We start from the raw sequence: 19,154 nt of genomic DNA, 5'->3' as shown, positions 1-19,154 counted from the left end.
GCAGCCGGGTATTTCAAAAGCCGACGACAACACCTGTATCACTAACAAAAGCTTTTGGTCTACAAGTCATTCATGAAAATCATACAATTACATATGAACAGCCGAAAGCTGTATGCAGATGCAATGTTTTTTATATTTGAAAGTTGATGCAATTCTACCACCTGGTGGACTTTTGTAGTACAACGACAGATAACAGAGAACATTGCACGTGTTATTGCGTATCATAAATCCAATTAATTGGCTGTCACATTCTTGGCTGTGAGCCACAATGCAGTGACCCCTCCCTGGGGAAATTAAGCTAGACCTGCTAAGCTACAGACAAACATCGACGTGTAGCGTGGCACATACACATTCAATGGGTCCACAAAGCTCAAGGGATGATGGGATCAAGCATAGGCTACTGAACAACTTGAGTTTCTGTACTGATCAAAGTATAGTACCATATAACGTATTATAATACAAGAACAGCAGTCACAAAGAAACAAACTTTAAGATTATGAGATCAAGCATAGGCTATTGTTCAAGTGGGTCTACGTAGATTTTTTTTAAAGTAAAAATGAATTCAAAGGCAAATAGTTAAGGCAGTATTAGTGACCACAATACAAAATTGTGAAGCAATTACTTTATTGTTGGGTTAAAAAGTCATCACACATGCAAACAGCAATGTTGTAGCTGTGGTATCTTCAATATTTTATTAGCAAACAAGAAAAAAAGTTAACTAAACATTTTACTGAATAACTTGAGTTTATGTACAGATCTAAGTATACTACAATATATACTATTATAATACAACTGGCTTACAATATATGTAACTAGTACAGCAGTCTCAAAAAAACAAACTTCAAGTTTGTCAAATCAGTGTTGTCTGAGTTAGGCAAGTTTAACATTTCCTTTTTATTCTTCCTTGGACTGAAAATATCACGATTTGTTTGAGTTTAGCTAGTACATGCTCTATTCTAACAGTCCCTCTTTTTCTGAAAGTGCTGAGTTTGACATATTGTTCACTCAAAAGAAAAGCCATGGAGCTTTAAAAAAATGTTACCTGCAATTGTTTTTTTTGGCCGGTACAAATATAACTGCTTTTTGCCATAATAAGAAACCTTGTCCAGAAGTCAGGCCAAGACTCAGTAAGACTGAATGTTTTAAGGCCATAAGCTGATAATGGCAGCATCCAAAGTTACCATGTCATTCTAGAACAACAAGGTGATCTGGAATACTCCAAAATCTTGGTTGGCAACAAAAGTGTAAACTCAATTCGTGAGACCTCTGCCTTTTGAGGCCGGGGCCTATCAACACCGCAACCCACTTTTAGGTTGAAATTCCGACAAACAAACCAGGAGTTATGTTTTATAATGTCTGGAGAGGAATTTAATGCCACAAAAACTGATCTGTGTAACAACTACACAGTTTGCCTATAAGTTTACATTCAACTGCATTGGATGAACAACCAATTGGAAATATACTTCAAACACCACAGTGAGATGTAGTTTTGTGTTTATGAGATACCAAATGTACCTTCTCCATGACACCTCTTTCAATGATTTCTCAAGGGATACATCACGTTCTGCACCAAAAGATCAAGTCATCTCATGTCACACTCACCAACTAGGCATACATGTTAACAGCACTTTAATATATCCCATTGGCCTAGTTCTTTTTTGAGTGATTCAAATTGTGGATGTTGTGTTGAAATTCTAGAGCTGAATAGCAGTAAAGCTGCATAAAGCTGCATAACATTCTTAGTAATACAAGCTGATTGTTGGTTCCAAATAATTCAAATGAATCATTCTATTTCTATGCTTGGGTCATCTCAAGTTTATTCTAATGTTCCCATTAGTTGTTCCCAAGAGCAATAAAGGTAGCATATAGGGCTCAACACACCCCTGCACAACAACATGCCTTAATTCCAACTCTTGAATTCCAAGTGCAAACGTAAATGTATTATTTCAATTGAATAATAAAATGCTAGCATTGCATGTTCTCAAAACAACTAAAACTGCAGGCGGTTCATGGGAAAATAATGATCAGCTATTCTTGAATTGATGTATCTTCCCTTATCATCTATCAACATGAACTATGTACACACACACACATATATATTCATATATATACAGTCGTGGCCAAAAGTTTTGAGAATGACACAAATATTAATTTTCAAAGTCTGCTGCCTCAGTTTGTATGATGGCAATTTGCATATACTCCAGAATGTTATGAAGAGTGATCAGACGAATTGCAATTAATTGCAAAGTCCCTCTTTGCCATGCAAATTAACTGAATCCTCAAAAAACATTTCCACTGCATTTCAGCCCAGCCACAAAAGGACCAGCTGACATCATGTCAGTGATTCTCTCGTTAACACAGGTGTGAGTGTTGACGAGGACAAGACTGGAGATCCCTCTGTCATACTGATTGAGTTTGAATAACAGACTGGAAGCTTCAAAAGGAGGGTGGTGCTTGGAATCATTGTTCTTCCTCTGTCAACCAAGGTTACCTGCAAGGAAACACGTGCCATCATCATCATTGCTTTACACAAAAAGGGCTTCACAGGAAAGGATATTGCTGCCAGTAAGATTGCACCTAAATCAACCATTTATCGGATCATCAAGAACTTCAAGGAGAGTGGTTCAATTGTTGTGAAGAAGGCTTCAGGGCGCCCAAGAAAGTCCAGCAAGCGCCAGGACCGTCTCCTAAAGTTGATTCAGCTGCGGGATCGGGGCACCACCAGTACAGTTTGCTCAGGAATGGCAGCAGGCAGGTGTGAGTGCATCTGCACGCACAGTGAGGCGAAGACCTTTTGGAGGATGGCCTGGTGTCAAGAAGGGCAGCAAAGAAGCCACTTCTCTCCAGGAAAAACATCAGGGACTGATATTCTGCAAAAGGTACAGGGATTGGACTGCTGAGGACTGGGGTAAAGTCATTTTCTCTGATGAATCCCCTTTCCGATTGTTTGGGGCATCCAGAAAAAAGCTTGTCCGGAGAAGACAAGGTGAGCGCTACAATCAGTTCTGTGGCACAGCCAACAGTAAAGCATCCTGAGACCATTCATGTGTGGGGTTGCTTCTCAGCCAAGGGAGTGGGCTCACTCACAATTTTGTCTAAGAACACAGCTATGAATAAAGAATGATACCAACACATCCTCCAAGAGCAACTTCTCCCAACCATTCAGGAACAGTTTGGTGACGAACAATGCCTTTTCCAGCATGATGGAGCACCTTGCCATAAGGCAAAAGTGATAACTAAGGGGCTTGGGGAACAAAACATCGATATTTTGGGTCCATGGCCAGGAAACTCCCCAGGCCTTAATCCCATTGAGAACTTGTGGTCAATCCTCAAGAGGTGGGTGGACAAACAAAAACCCACCAATTCTGACAAACTCCAAGCATTGATTATGCAAGAATGGGCTGCCATCAGTCAGGATGTGGCCCAGAAGTTAATTGACAGCATGCCAGGGCGGATTGCAGAGGTCTTGAAAAAGAAGGGTCAACACTACAAATAGACTCTTTGCATCAACTTCATGTAATTGTCAATAAAAGCCTTTGACACTTATGAAATGCTTGCAATTATACTTCAGTATTCCATAGTAACATCTGACAAAAATATCTAGACACTGAGGCAGAAGACTTGGTGAGAATTAATATTTGTGTCATTCTCAAAACTTTTGGCCACGACTGTACAAGTGCCTTCTGAAAGTATTCAGACCCCTTGACTTTTTTCACATTTTGTTACATTACAGCCTTATTCTAAAATGTATTGAATAAACTCAGCAAAAAAAGAAACGTCCTGTCGTCACTGTCAACTGCGTTTATTTTCAGCAAACTTAACATGTGTAAATATTTGTATGAACATAAGATTCAACAACTGAGACATAAACTGAACAGAAATTGAATAATGTGTCCCTGAACAAAGGGGGGGGGTCAAAATCAAAAGTAACAGTCAGTATCTGGTGTGGTCACCAGCTGCATTAAGTACTGCAGGGCATCTCCTCCTCAAGGACTGCACCAGATTTGCCAGATCTTGCTGTGAGATGTTACCCTACCCTTCCACCAAGGCACCTGCAAGTTCCCAGACATTTCTGGGGGGAATGGCCCTAGCCCTCACCCTCTGATTCAACAGGTCCCAGACGTGCTCAATGGGATTGAGATCCGGGCTCTTTGCTGGCCATGGCATAACACTGACAATCATGCACAGAACGAGCAGTATGGCTGGTGGCATTGTCATGCTGGAGGGTCATGTCAGGATGAGCCTGCAGGAAGGGTACCACATCAGGGAGGAGGATGTCTTCCCTGTAACGCACAGCGTTGAGATTGCCTGCAATGACAACAAGCTCAGTCCGATGATGCTGTGACACACCGCCCCAGACCTTGACGGACCCTCCACCTCCAAATCGATCCCGCTCCAGAGTACAGGCCTCGGTGTAACGCTCATTCCTTCGACAATAAACGTGAATCCGACCATCACCCCTGGTGAGACAAAACCGTGTCAGTGAAGATCACTTTTTGCCAGTCCTTACAACAGGCCTACAAGCCCTCAGTCCAGCCTCTCTCAGCCTATTGCAGACAGTCTGAGCACTGATGGAGGGACGATCAGCTGTCTGTCCTGTCTCTAACACTGTCTTAGGCGTCTTACAGTACAGACATTGCAATTCATTGTCCTGGCCACATCTGCAGTCCTCATGCCTCCTTGCAGCATGCCTACGGCACGTTCACGCAGATGAGCAGGGACCCTGGTCATTTTTCATTTGGGGTTTTTCAGAGTCAGTAGAAAGGCCTCTTTAGTGTCCTAAGTTTTCATAACTGCGACCTTAACTGCCTAAGCTGTTAGTGTCTTAACGACCGTTACACAGGAGCATGTTCATTCATTGTTTATGGGTCATTGAACAAGCATTGAACAAGCATGGGAAACCGTGTTTAAACCATTTACAATGAAGATCTGTGAAGTTATTTGGATTTTTACAAATGATCTTTGAAAGAAAGGGTCCTGAAAAAGGAACACTTATTTTTTGCTGAGTTTAAATACATTTCTTCACAATACCCCAAAGCGAAAACTTTGCCCTTTTTTTTTGCACATTTATCAAATTTGATCGGGATAAGTATTCAGACCCTTTGCTATGAGACTCGAAAATAGAACTCAGGTGCATCCTGTTTCCATTGATCATCCTCTAATTTTTTTACCCCCCAATTTTGTGGTATCCAATTGGTAGTAGTTACAGTCTTGTCTCATCGCTGCAACTCCCGTACGGACTCGGGAGAGGCGAAGGTCGAGAGTCCCCCGAAAGCCGCACTGCTTCTTGACACAATGCCTATCCAACCCGGAAGCCAGCCGCACCAATGTGTCGGAGGAAACACCTTACACCTGGCGACCTGGTCAGCGTGAACTGTGCCCGGCCCGCCACAGGAGTGCCTAGTGCGCGATAAGACAAGGATATCCCTGCCAGCCAAACCATCCCTGACAGAGCCTGGGCTCGAACCCAGGGTCTCTGGTGGCACAGCTAGCACTGCCTTAGACCACTGCACCACCCGGAAGGCCCCTTGTTTCTACAACTTGATTGGAGTCCACCTGTGGTAAATTCAATTGATTGGACATGATTTGAAAAGGCACACCCCTGTCTATATAAGGTCCCACAGTTGACTGTGCATATCAGAGCAAAAAGCAAGCCATGAGGTTGAAGGAATTGCCCATAGAGCTCCGAGGCAGAATTGTCAAGGAACAGATCTGGGGAAGGGTACCAAAAAATGTCTGCAGCATTTACAGTCCCCAAGAACACAGTGGCCTCCATCATTCTTAAATGGAAGAGGTTTGGAACCACCAAGACTCTTTCTAGACCTCGCCGCCCAGCCAAACTGAACAACCATGGAAGAACGGCCTTCGTCAGACAGGTGACCAAGAACCCAATGGTCACGACAGAGCTCTAGAGTTCCTCTGTGGAGATGGGAGAACCTTCCAGAAGGACAACCATCTCTGCAGCACTGCACCAACTAGGCCTTTATGGTAGTGGCCAGACAGAAGCCACTCTTCAGTAGAAGGCACGACAGCCTGCTTGGAGTTTGCCAAAAGGCACCTCAAGACTCTCAGACCATGAGAAACAAGATTCTCTGGTCTGGTGAAACCAAGATTGAACTCTTTGACCTGAATGCAAAGCGTCACGGCTGGAGGAAACCTGGCACCATCCCTACGGTGAAGCATGGTGGTGGCAGCATCTTGCTGTGTGGATGTTTTTCAGTGGCAGGGACTGGGAGACTAGTCAGGATCGAGGCAAAGATGAACGGAGCAAAGTACAGAGAGATCCTTGATGAAAACCTGCTCCAGAGTACTCAGGACCTCAGACTGGGGCGAAGGTTCACCTTCCAACAAGACAACAACCCTAAACACACAGTGAAGACAATACAGGAGAGGCTTCAGGACAAGTCTCTGAAAGTCCTTGAGTGGCTCAGCCAGAGCCCGGACTTGAACCCTCGGATCGAACATCTCTGGAGAGACCTGAAAATAGCTGTGCAGCAACGCTCCCCATCAAACCTGATAGAGCTTGAGAGGATCTGCAGAGAAGAATGGGAGAAACTCCCCAAATACAGATGTGGCAAGCTTGTAGCGTCATACCCAAGAAGACTCGAGGCTGTAATCACTACCAAAGGTGATTCAACAAAGGACTGAGTAAAAGGTCTGAATAATTATGTAAATGTGATATTTCCGTTTTTTTTCATCTTCATACATTTCTAAAAGCCAGTTTTTGCTTTGTCATTATAGGTATTGTGTGTAGATTGAGGATATAAAAAAAACTCATCAATTTTAGAATGTGGAAAAAGTCAAGGGGTCTGAATACTTTCCGAAGGAACTGTATATGGTAAAGAAATTCACAAATCAAGTCTTATTTTAGAGATGTATTTCGAAAAAATATCCTGCACTGCATTCAATCATTCACTAAAGTCCAAAAAGTGATTGAGGAAATTGCATATGAATAGTGGAATATACAGTACTCCCAGGTGTGTGTACTACATTATTTTTTATTTTATTTTACCTTTATTTAACTAGGCAAGTCAGTTAAGAACAAATTCTTATTTTCAATGACGGCCTAGGAACAGTGGGTTAACTGCCTGTTCAGGGGCAGAACGACAGATGTACCTTGTCAGCTCGGGGGTATGAACTTGCAACCTTCCGGTTACTAGGCCAACGCTCTGACCACTAGGCTACCCTGCCATTATGCTGGGCCTTCCAATAGAATACAGTTCCACATCAAGTAGTTCAGCACTTGTACAGCACACTTAACTTGGGCCATTCATTTGGGTTTCATGAGAAATATGAAAAGTAGCATAAATAACTTCAAACCAGTAAGTAGCATGAACCTTGAACCCAAAAGAATCAACAGGCATTATCCGCAATCAATACAAACCAGCAAAAATAATTTCACCAATTTCCACCAATAAACTGAGTTATTTTCAGAACAGTGCTTCACTTGAAATGGCATTAATCTAAATGACATTTTAAACAATCTTTAAATTCTTATACAATTTTCCAAAAACAAATCCAAACTAAAAAAGGTTTTTCACAAGGTTTTTCAACAACAAATGTTGATTTTTGTTACTTATCATAAGGGCACGCATCTCCTTCCTTCAAGAATTAAGACAGCAAACCTTCATATAGGGAGCAACGTTCCAGAAAAGAAACTTAATTTGGAATATTTCACTGTTGTTTTAAAGAAATGCGTTGGTAAATCAAGTATGTTGGTAAAGCAATAAATGTGATGGTAGGTTATCATGTTTGAGGGCTAGTGCCTTTACAGTGTGCACTTTGCTGAAGCGGATGTTTGCGGTCATTACAATGCTGGTGTGGGATAGGATCTTAACTCAAGCTCTTCAACTCCCTCTTGTCTTAATGGCCCAGTACAATCCAACATTTTCCTCTGCTTTATATACAATCCCACACTATGAGGTTGGAATAATCTTGTGAAATTGTGAAAATGATAATGCCCCTTTAGTGTATGAGCTGTTTGAAAAGACCACCTAAAACTTCAGAGTGATTTGGTGGGATGGTGTTTTGGCCTGCCTGGTGAAAACACCAGGTGGTAAATTAGTTAATAGACCAATAAGAAAGAGTTTCATATCTCTCTGCCAATAACAGATCGTTTTCCGTTTTCCCCTTCCCCACTCCAACAGTCCTTGCAAAAATATTGCTTGAGAAATTCCTAGCGATTTATTTCATTTTAATTGAAAACAATCACAGTAGCTAGGTTTCCATCCAATTGGCGACAGATTTTCATGAAAATATTTAAAAAAATCTGCATAAAGAAAATATGCGTATTTTCCCACCAGTGGTGTTTCCACCAAACTGACTTGTTGCGGATAAAGGTCAGTGAGTGATGTAGTGCACACAACATGTACTTTGTTGCTTATGTTTTCATGGACCGAATAAAAATTCAAAACGTTTAATGTGTTTCCATCGCATTTTCAACTCTACAGATTGCGACAAAGCTAACTGTTGCTTTAAATAGCAAACGTGCCTACTCTGGTCTTGGTATGTGCGCGCTAGCCAACAGCTCGCAGATGCAGTGCAGGTAGGATCTGCGTGTCGGTTAGTCTACATGATGTGCTTATTATGAATAAGAGAGAGAATCTTTTTATTTGTCAAACGGCAGTCAAGCATCGATCATCATGTCACCAGAATAAGACCCTCTACATTTATTGGAAAGGAAGGTCAAGCTCACCACTGTGCACTTTCACCACCCTGTGAAGTTCATCGTAACTTATTTCATCCATAGCCTGATAAACTGCATCATTTCCCGAGTTGTAGCGGGAGGAGTCGAGGACCACACACCATGTCATCGCATGACTCCAAATTTACTTTGATATGACGGTTATTATATCAATATTTACGAATAAAGGCGTTTCCACCGCCATGTCTGGCATAATTAATTTTACCGACACAAAAAGATCCCACCATGTCAAAAGAACAAATTATCTGTGGCATTTACAAAATTGTACCGGAAACCTCCTATTTCCACCACAACGATTGTGATTATTATATTTTTTTTTTTATGCAGTATGACTTTACTCACATAAAAACTGTGAATGGAAACATGGTTAGTAAGGTATTGTTAACTAGAAATCGTTAACTAGAAATTATTTGATATTCAGATAAAAACAGCTGCATTGGACCTTTAAGACTTGGAGGACATGTACATGGATGTATTTCACACACAGGAAGCAGCGTTGCTCCTTGGGTCTCGGTGCATGTTTCTGTATAATAGCATTAGACTGTCACCAGAGGCAGAAACAGTCAACCTCTTGTCAATCATGCAGTAAAAGACAACAAAACACAATGAATACCAAAGCTTGGATACAACCTGAAGCATTCCCACACTAATGCCAACCAGATAGAGGGGTGAATGATCATGACTGAGAAAAGTATAGGACCAGGCCCTTTTCCCATCAGGAATGATCCATTGGCTCCAGGGCGTTGGTATGCTCTGCATCCTGGCTATCCATTTCCTCCAGCTCCTCTGACCCTGCATCCTTTCCATCAGGCTTGTTCCCTGCCTCCACTGATGTGCCATGAGCACCAGCAGTAGATACGTCCATAGAAGAGGCCTCCTTTACACCTGCCCCTGGGGCAGATTGGGAAGCACTCATCTTAGCCCCACTTGTCCTCTCTGCAGGGCCCCCAATGCCTGCCCCTGCATTGCTCTGCTCCCTCAGGTGCCTGTCCATGGAGGCCTGGATGGATGAGACCATCTCCTGTAGTTTTTTCCTCTGTTCTTCGATCATACTAGGGTCCAGGTGTCGGCTGTCTTTCATGGTGACAAAACCGGGAGCCATACGCACCAACTCCTTGGTCGCTTCCTCTGAGATGTCAGACAGGTCAGGTCCCTTGGAGGCGCTGGCGCTCAGGTCCACCCCGCTGCTGTGCTGCCTGGTGATGGGCTTGTGTTCAGGGGGAGAGCCGCCTGGGGCACTGCCCAGGGAGTGGCCCTTACCCTGGAAGGCGTTGACACTTTGGAGCTGCTCCTTCTTGCGCACCACACCTCCACTCCCGAGCCTCAGCAGGCTGTGAGAGGGGCTTCCCTCGCGACTCCTGGAGGCAGCTTCAGAGCGGAGCTGCACCATGGCCTCCTTGACGAGGTCCTCCACGTCAGGGCCCATGGGAAAGTGTCCCGCTGCATCCACACACAGCTCCAGACGCTCCTCTGCTGCGTTGTAAACAAACGTCTTTCCAGTCAGGTGTGGGAGGGTGCAGTGCTTGCCATCCATCAGGCCTGCAGATGAGACAAGAGCCATAATAGATGGTCATAAACACAGATCAGTACATATTAGATGCAAAGTTGAATATACCGTAGCTGTCATTTAAGTTACACTAATTGCTAAGAGGATAAAGCCTATAACAGAAAACATGACTACATACCCATATCTTTCTTCACAATGTTGTAGAAAACTCCACCTTGGTGGAATAAGTGAGGCAGTTTTTTGGCATATGACCAGACATCTTCTCCTGAATATGAATAAAACATACTGCAATTAGCATGTGAAACATTAAAATAAATGAATACAATTAAATTCCTCAAGATAAATGTGTGCTTTTGATCAAAATTCTAATTCTGTAGTAAAAATAGTAGGGCTGTGAATTGCCGATACGATATATATTACGATTCTTATGTATTGAGATTCGACAAGAGACAGACATGAGGAAAACGAGTTTTGGTAATGGAAATAAAAGGCTGAAAACAAATTGTCTCCCTATTTAAAAAGAAGATGGAGAACAAGCTATGAAGGAAATACTGGAGTTTAGGTGAAGGTACAGCCAACTAGCGCAAATAAGCTAGCGATTTTTCCCCTTGATCACAAAAGAAATGGGTAGGGCGGGGTGGATATCAAATCTAGCAACTTCTCTCTGCCTGAGGCTGCATGCGTTTCAATGAATACCGAATGCCATGTTGGTGATGTAGGCTACACAGAAAGCACGTGGAGTAGATTATAATTATAATTTCAACTGGAAAAAAAGTCATTATCCACAAAGATTGAGCCTTGATTCATCCATGACAAGCCCCCACAGTCACTCAATACCTCTATTAGGCCACTGTCAGTCATCCTGCTTCTTGTAACCAATCCAAGAACAGCATGCCCTTATGCTGTGTAAAGCTACTGTCTGTGACACCTATATACTACCCTCTCACTCCTATCACATTCAGTTGCTGGCCTTATATTTACTGAAGGGACGATCTAAGGCATGACGCTTCTAAGACTAGATAACTAATTGCCTGGAACTATTGGCCTAGTCTAAAAAGGTGAATCAACAAACAAGTTCTCCATCTACCGGAAGTCATTTTTGACTTTTTGTAATGACATCACAGCAGTGTTCTGCTTAACTCTTCTGTCACTTACGGGTTGCGAGATCGTGTCTTTCTTTTGTAGCAGTAAATAATGACAGCCTAACTATTGACTTGAATACTAAAACCTTTCCGCACCCTTCCCTTTTCTTACCCATTAAGGTTGCTAGGAGACAGAGGGAGGACATCTCAAGGTCAATGTTGTCCTGCAGCTCTCTGCTAGTATTCATTCTGCTGGAAGTCACTGGATCATCACTCTTCACAGAGAGGAGGGAATGCAGGGTTGAATGGGAACTGGAAGCACTTGGGGCGGATGCCTTGCGGTCCTCTGGACCTCTCAGGATCTCCACAGTCACCCTGTCCCCGTGTTGGAGAGCCACCGGTTCATTCTCTGCTCCATCCTTGGGAGGGAAAAGTTCTTTGGGTGGGAATCCATGTCGGATACATTGCTGGGCTGGAGGCATGGTGAACTCATTAGCAATGCTCCTCTGGAGCTCAGAGAAGGTGGTCTGAGCCTGTAGAGTGAGCATGGCCTGCCGCCCATCGCTAGTGGTGACACGGATCTTCTTCTCCTTGCTGGAAGTGGGGGAGAAGGAGGATTTGGTGGGTGTGGCTGGGGAGGAGGAATGTTCCTGAGCAGCACTTGGGGAGGGTGGCCTGCCCTGTCCCTTCTGCTCCTGCTTCAGTCGATCCGTCCTCCTCTTCTGGGTCACTAGGGCCTGCTCGCTGATGCTCTGCTGAAGGCTCCGCTCTGCCTTACTCACTGTAAGCTCCTCTTTGTGAATGGTCTTTGATTTCTGCCCAGTTAGTATGATCTTAGTCGGTGGCTGTGTGTCAACAGCCTGCTGGGTTTCCACCACGTCTGTGAGCCTCTGAGCATGCGCCCCGTCAATGGAGACTGGGTTATACTCGTCTGGGTTCTTCTTGGCAGTGTGATGTAAAATGGTGTTCACCACTTTCTGCACTAGGAGCTCACTGCCAAACTCCCCAGGGAAATGCTTGGTGACCAGTTTCATGGCGACATCATACACGTTGCTGTTCAGGTCCACATTAACCTCATACTGGAACCAGTACACAGTCTCCCGCACAACCCGCCCACCCCACTCCAGAGTGATGGGGAAAGCCTCTGGCAGATTGTCGTATTCCTTTCCCTCCCAGTAGTGCTTAAAGCCGCAGCCACATTTGCCCCCCTGGGAACGGGTGTTGGTTCTGTCTCCATCCAGATACACCACAGAGCCGTTGCCATGGATGTGGCGCACGGAGGTGCCATGGCACCAGTTGCATGTGTTCAAAGAGCTCAGCTTGTAGTCAGGAATGAGGATGTCCCTCTCAGGGTCGTAACAGCAGACAACCTTGTTCAGCGGGAAGCTGTAGTTCTTGTCAGGTCTGAGCTTCCCGTGGGTGGATTTAGCCAGGTTGTAAAGCTTACCACCTGGAGTCAGCCACTCAGGTAGAACATGAAGCTCAGAGAGTGCATTGCAGATCAGACAGCGATGTAGCCGGTTTTCCATGACTGATTTCCTGGCAGCCTCCGTCACCTCTTCGGGTTGGACGCCGATCACACCGGTCCGTCTGTAAACGTACTGATGCACGTCTGCCACCAGGGAGGGGTGGATTCCATGCTTCTCCATGAAGATCTCCTCCATGGCATTGACCAGTCTCATCACATACTTGTCTTGTAAGCTCCTGTCTCCCCCGATGACACAGCTCCCATCTTGTTCCAGCTTTATATACTTCTTGATGAGCTCCTGTGGCACTCCCCATGCCTTGGGGAGAAGCCTCGGTGGCAGCTTGGGGAGAAGGGTATTCTTTATCCCGACGAGGGGGATGTAGTGGTTACGCCCTGAGCTACTCCAGGCGATGCATATAGGCTTGTTAAACTTCCCGTCTTTTCCTTTGCACTGCTCTTCCGGCACAAGCCCAGGGAGAAAACTTGCAGAGTAATCCCCAGAGCTCCTCATTCCACTCAGTGAATCTAACAAGATTATGGGGCGGTGCAACACATTGGCCAAGCCGAATATGTGAATGTTCCGAAGTCCCAGTGGCACACCCTCCGGTGGGATAAACAGGGGGTCACATTCGTTGATGATGTCCTCCCATTCGGCTGCATCAATAAAATCCTGAAAGAGTGCCTTGTAGCGATCCAAGTTTTGTTTGAAATGTTGTTTCAAATTCTCTCTCAAGGCATGCCAGAACAGTTCTCTGCCTACCAGGGCCCTGGACACAGCATGAACAAGACAATGTCCATCTCCATCCACATGAACAGGAATGAGGCATTCTTTGTTGCTGTTTGCTTTCTTCATCTCCTCCAAAGTGTCGTGAAGGTATATCAGGCTCCCGGATCTGTCCTTGCCATAGCCAACCGTAGATACATGCTCCTGTTCAATTAGAAACGCCCTGTCTCCTAGAAGTGAACAGTCGAACATTTCTCCTTGATTCATTTCCCGCAGCAGTTTCGCTTTTCCCGTCTGCTTATCCATTCCATACCTTGTGAGAATAGGAGAAAGGAGCTTGCAATGGTAGTTGGAAAGCCCCATCACTTTCACCAGCTCTGTTCCCTTTTTCGGTGCACCAGTGACACCGAGTAAGGCATTTCTTAACAAATTGTGAAGCACAACGTCTGGATCAGTTACTTCTTCCACATTTAAAAGATTATTCTGTTCGTGGCGTTGGCCACACTCTGTGCATTCAATGCTAATCGACCCGTAAGCAGGGAAGAATAGCCTCGCCTGGCATTTCGGGTCTGGGCAGGTACCGGACAAAATACGCTTGTCCTTTTTCTTGGAGCCCTGTAGCAACGACATTCTGGCGAATAAAACTATACTATGTATTGATCCTACAAGACCATAATGGTTTAACCACCAAATAACTGCCTAGCAATCCCGCTTTGACTCAAGTACTAAGCTAGTATTTGCCAGAATAACAACCGATAACAACACGGAAGCGATTGTTTTTTCTCTCCATGAACGAGCGACTAGCGTTTCGTCAGCAACATTAAAAAGGGTACTTCCGGGTCATGTAATTTCAGCAATTTCCAAAATAAAAGTTCCCCACATAATAGTAGAAAATTTTAATTTATTCATGATAATGAAAAATAATTGTCGAAACATTAACAATGAGTCAATGTTCATAATTAAATGACATTTGCATTAGAAAACTATTCTAGGTGCCGAAGTAAAAGTGGGGTTGGGATTACCCAGTAGGGTCTGTTGATGGTGTTATTTCATGGGGACTGAGGTCTATGCCCAGCAAAACTTTCCACTCCCCCCTTCTAGTATACTCACGAGAGTGCGTAGAACACAAAACAGCCAATCGCCTCCTCAAGCCTCTTCCTTCAAGTAAACGGATGAGACCCAGGACAGCAAGACTTGGTCACATTTGATTTGATTTCATCAGCACCTTCTCTGAGGCTATGAGGTTGATGAACTCATGTTGAGTCTAAATCATACTTCTACACTGTTGTACTGTCACTTTAACTCTCTGCTGACTGACGAATTCAGGACTATATCTAAATGATGAAACTATACATCAACTAATATAGCTTTCTCTTTGTTTGCTTCCAATGTGAAATAAACACCATTCCATACCAGACTTACACTCTTGTCTTTCCCTATAATGTGTCAATGTTAATGCCAAATTCCAACTATTACCAGGTGATTAGGAAAGAAAAGAATTACTTAAAAGAAACAATGTTAACAATGTGGCCAGTAGATGGGGTGTTACCTGTAAATGACCAACATTATAATTGAATTACAAAACTTCCATCAGTAAGGCTGTTCTGAATGGATCGTCACTTTTCATTCATCTATCAAACTCATAACTCACATCGCTTTCTCTCACCTTTTATACGATAATTATTATATCTGTCTTTGAGGAGCATTTCAAGTATTTTGGCTAGACAAATACCATTTCTTTTTTGAGGCTGTATCCTAGTAAGATCATGCTGCTATAGGTATCACCCAAATTATGCCTATAGCCTATCAACGGTTATCACAGAGTTTAACCGCGCTTTTCTTCAACCTACCCTGGTCACAATTCATCAAAATGTTTTCATCTTGGACTTGTGAGTTCAGGTTTCTGTGGTTGTGTGACATATAATTGCCTCATAAAATAGCTCTGTGCTCACTAGGAAAAGGTAGATTCTAGTGAATAGACTGGACCCTGGTTTTCTGGACACACAATCAATTGTTTTGCCTGTACAGTGTTATATTTGTACCGTAGTGTCCAGGGGCTCCATTTTAAGCTGTTTGACCGCAGTAAAAGTCCAGCAACACTTCCTGACCTTGTTCAAACTCACCTGATTTGTATTCTAAGGACTGTAGTGAGTAGACTGGATCCTGGTTTTATAGACACACAATTGATCGTTTTGCCTGTACAGTGTTATATTTGTACCCTATAGTGTCCAGTGGCTCCATTTTAAGCTGTTTGACCGCAGTAAAAGTCCAGCAACACTGGATATTACCTAGATTTTTAAAAATCAAACTGACCTTTTTTGTATAATAGGGACTCTGGTGAGTATGCTGGACGATGGTTTTATGGACATACAATCCATTGTTTTCCTGTACAGTGCAATTTATTTTTGCAATACAACAAAAAATACAGTAAGACCTTTCTTAAACATTACATTTCAAAATTGCATCCTTGAACAATAACACCAGTAAATTAACAAGATTCATACAATCAAAATAACGAGTTATTTTCTTAGCTTGTCATTGTATATATATGTTTTACCAGTAGGCTAATATGTTCTTTACATTAATTTACTTAATCTCCAACCATTTCTCAATGTGCCCCACCTTATAAAATGATTTATCTTATACAAAGTAGTAATACTCTTGAGCTTTTCCCACCATGTAGTAAAAAAAAATGTCGCATCATCTTAACATTATGCACCTTGAAAAGCTGCAAAAATGATTGATTTTGTATCATAAACATAGCGTTTAAAGGCAGACTTTTAATTTGAAGGTAAAATCTGAAAACCGGAAGTCTCAATGCTGCTGCCCTGACTCTGTTGAGCGTCTGTGGCGAAACGTAGTTTTCCATGGGTTGTGGTACATATAGTTTTCTAAACTGTGCTAGTTGCGTTTATCTTTTGATATGAGTCCAAACCAGGACACATATAATAATTTAAGGAATACTAAGCAAGATTTATTATCTTATTGTGTCAAGTAACTATGCCTATTACAGTCAGATTTGGATAAATTAGTTGTTTATTTTGCTTAAAATTTAGTACCATGATGCGTTTTGGTTTTGCACAAATCAACCTAATTTATTTATTTACCTGAATATGTTTTACATGTATACACTTCTAGAACAGAGTATGTGCAATACAAGTGTGTGCTAACGAATCTCTAACGTTCCTGTGTCAAAAGATTAACGGTACATGCATGAGGAGACAGCAACATATAAGGAGTCATTATATGTTGGCAACATTAGCTAGTATTAGCCACTAGCTAACTACATTGTAAGTCTTCCCAAATTCGAGAAACATTTTGTTGTAATCAATGTCAATATATATTTTATTTGGCTTTACTGCTATTAGCCCATACAAACGCATTGAATAATAGGTTCACCACATGGAACAACAGCTAGTCCCCCCCCCCCCCCCCCCCCCCCCCCCCACACCAGAAATATCTAACGTAAGTTATTCTTTCCATAATAGTTTGTAGGCCAAACCGTTTGGACGCTACATACGATTTTGTGAGAAGACCGATTTTCGGGATGTCTCATGGCCTGACAAAAAACGCTTTACCACTGTCAACTTTCACCGCAGATACGACATAGGTGGAGGATAACAGATCTCTACTTTAAATGGACGGATTTTGATGTGGATTTTGCATTATGCTAATTCGATTTTCACAGGGACGCGGACATCGAGGTGCATGTACACTAGATAGTGGTAAATTGGCGAGTGATGTTTAGGCCGCCCATTGTAACTCGCTTGCGGACGTGCTGGCAGCATATGGCAGCCTTCTCGATTGTTCGTTAAGAATTCAGCATAGCAAGTTTGTTTGAAGGTCTTGTTATTAAATGGGTACATAGTTCAATAGTAATATCCTCTAAAACGCTCTGGTGACAAACAAACTTTGCTGCCCTGTTTCCAATTGTCCACATGGCTGGGATAACCTATTCATTTAAAAAATATATATTTCGAAAATGTTTAAAAATATATATGTATTATTAGCTAACTAGCTACAGTGTACACTGTAAAAAAACAAACTCCAAATGCATTCGTAGGTAGGCAGATAACGCCATGGAGAAGGGTAAAAGGATAGCAGCCCCAACTGTCAAGGTGAGAGAATAGGCTATTCTGGATAGGGCAGGTACTTTTGTGTAGTTCCTTTCCCTAGAAGTGAGGATGGAGATAATAGTAACAATATTCAGTGCGGTGTAATTTGACTATAATAAAGTCTGTTTCTTGTGAGTTTTTCTGTCCTCAGATAAAGAGAGTTACAGTATGAAAGCCTGTCTACATATTAAGAGGTCCCAATGAAGAGCAGTGGTTCTCAGTCCTGGTCCTGGGGACTTAAAGGGGTGCACATTTTTGTGCACACACAGATTCCTGTTGTACACTGTCTCTTTAACTACCTTATTTTCTCAATAAGTCTCTCTTCTTCACTTCATCCCTCTCTCCTCTTCTGCCTAAATCCTCTAGGTTATATCAGCTGTGTCAGTGAACCCCTCCTGCATCTGAACTGGCTACATATAGGGCCCAGCATGATCAGTGGTGAGAGGTCACTTGGTCAGGTCAACAGGAAGTATTATTAAAAAGATGCTTTACATTGAGATGCAGTAGTCCCAGAATTAATGATCCAAGGTCAGTTTTGCATTTCACCTCATGATTATTATGATGACTAACAATGTAATAATAAAAAATAAAACCAGGCTTAAACATGCTATCTCTCTCCATCTGTCTTTTGTCTGCAGATATGATTTGATGTGAAAGAGGATGCCAACCCCCCAGTCCCATCATCGCCCTCACCCGCTTTTAAGATAACCTTCGGGCCGATGAAACACTATTATGTAATTGTGATAAACTGAGAGAATATTTGGGCTGCACTGTGATTCAGTAATCATATGCTGCCTTCCCTGCTCCTATGTTCTTACCTCTTTCCCTTTCTGTCTTTTACACCTCTCTCGCCACCACCTCTTTCTTCATGTTTTTATAATGCACAACAGATGTGCAGTGAAGTACAGATTGAACTTGTACTTATAATATTACAATTATAATATTTATAATGCATGTATTTATAACACTTGGATAATAAACTTTCAATAAAGCGTTTCACATTCTCTACTGGTTGAAATGTAGTCTCTCATTTGATGAAATACTACACCTATCCTGTGTTTATCAGATCAATACAGATGAAGGGCATTAGATATTGAGATGAACCAAGGACCAAGATTTCAACACTGTTGAAGTGTATAATTGTAATCATTCAAAGACTGGAATTTGATACTCCTGGTATTGGATATGACAAAAATAATCAGACATTCATACCTGAACTGCACCTTTATTTGCCAAGGTAGAGTACATTTTCAGTGAATATATTAAATGTACAGGCTACGATGTGGGATCTCATGCATGGTAATAACTACATGTATACGACTTGCATCCTTGGCACAAAGTTATATTATATTCTACTCAATCCATAGGCTTCATTAATGTCATTCAGACTGTTTTGAAGTTGACACAACTGGCTATGATAGCTGAGGTTCATGGCTAGGTTCTGAACTAATATTGTATACCAAACGTTTGTGTCCATACACAGATCGGCTAGATAGCTAGCTACACATCCATAGGCATACAGGTATTTTTTATACTCCACTGCACAATAAGCAA

The 19,154-nt window shown here is 42.6% G+C and overlaps 1 protein-coding gene across 1 annotated transcript; it reads right to left on the bottom strand.

Annotated features, from left to right (window-relative positions):
* Positions 1-6,862: 6,862 nt before the first annotated feature.
* vcpip1 (valosin containing protein (p97)/p47 complex interacting protein 1) lies at positions 6,863-14,307 on the bottom strand. The gene is made up of 3 exons (XM_020467522.2): positions 11,466-14,307; positions 10,390-10,476; positions 6,863-10,243 (listed from the first exon to the last, which is right to left on the bottom strand). Exons 1-3 carry the CDS (start codon positions 14,113-14,115, stop codon positions 9,420-9,422), a joined length of 3,561 nt encoding a protein of 1,186 aa, XP_020323111.1. The 5' UTR covers positions 14,116-14,307; the 3' UTR covers positions 6,863-9,419.
* Between the last annotated feature and the right edge of the window lie 4,847 nt (positions 14,308-19,154).

The sequence above is a fragment of the Oncorhynchus kisutch genome, linkage group LG30 (genome assembly GCF_002021735.2).
Source record: "Oncorhynchus kisutch isolate 150728-3 linkage group LG30, Okis_V2, whole genome shotgun sequence".
Taxonomy (NCBI): domain Eukaryota; kingdom Metazoa; phylum Chordata; class Actinopteri; order Salmoniformes; family Salmonidae; genus Oncorhynchus; species Oncorhynchus kisutch.
The sequence above is the reverse complement of the archived record's forward strand: the minus strand, read 5'-3'. Positions and strand labels throughout refer to the sequence as shown.

Bases quoted from the DNA above. Each gene is read 5' to 3' on its own strand.
- vcpip1 (XM_020467522.2), bottom strand. From the start codon at position 14,115: ATGTCGTTGCTACAGGGCTCCAAGAAAAAGGACAAGCGTATTTTGTCC. The intron at 10,477-11,465 runs GTAAGAAAAGGG...ATTCATATTCAG, and splicing joins TCTCCTAGCAACCTTAATGG to GAGAAGATGTCTGGTCATAT. The intron at 10,244-10,389 runs GTATGTAGTCAT...TCTCATCTGCAG, and splicing joins CATTGTGAAGAAAGATATGG to GCCTGATGGATGGCAAGCAC.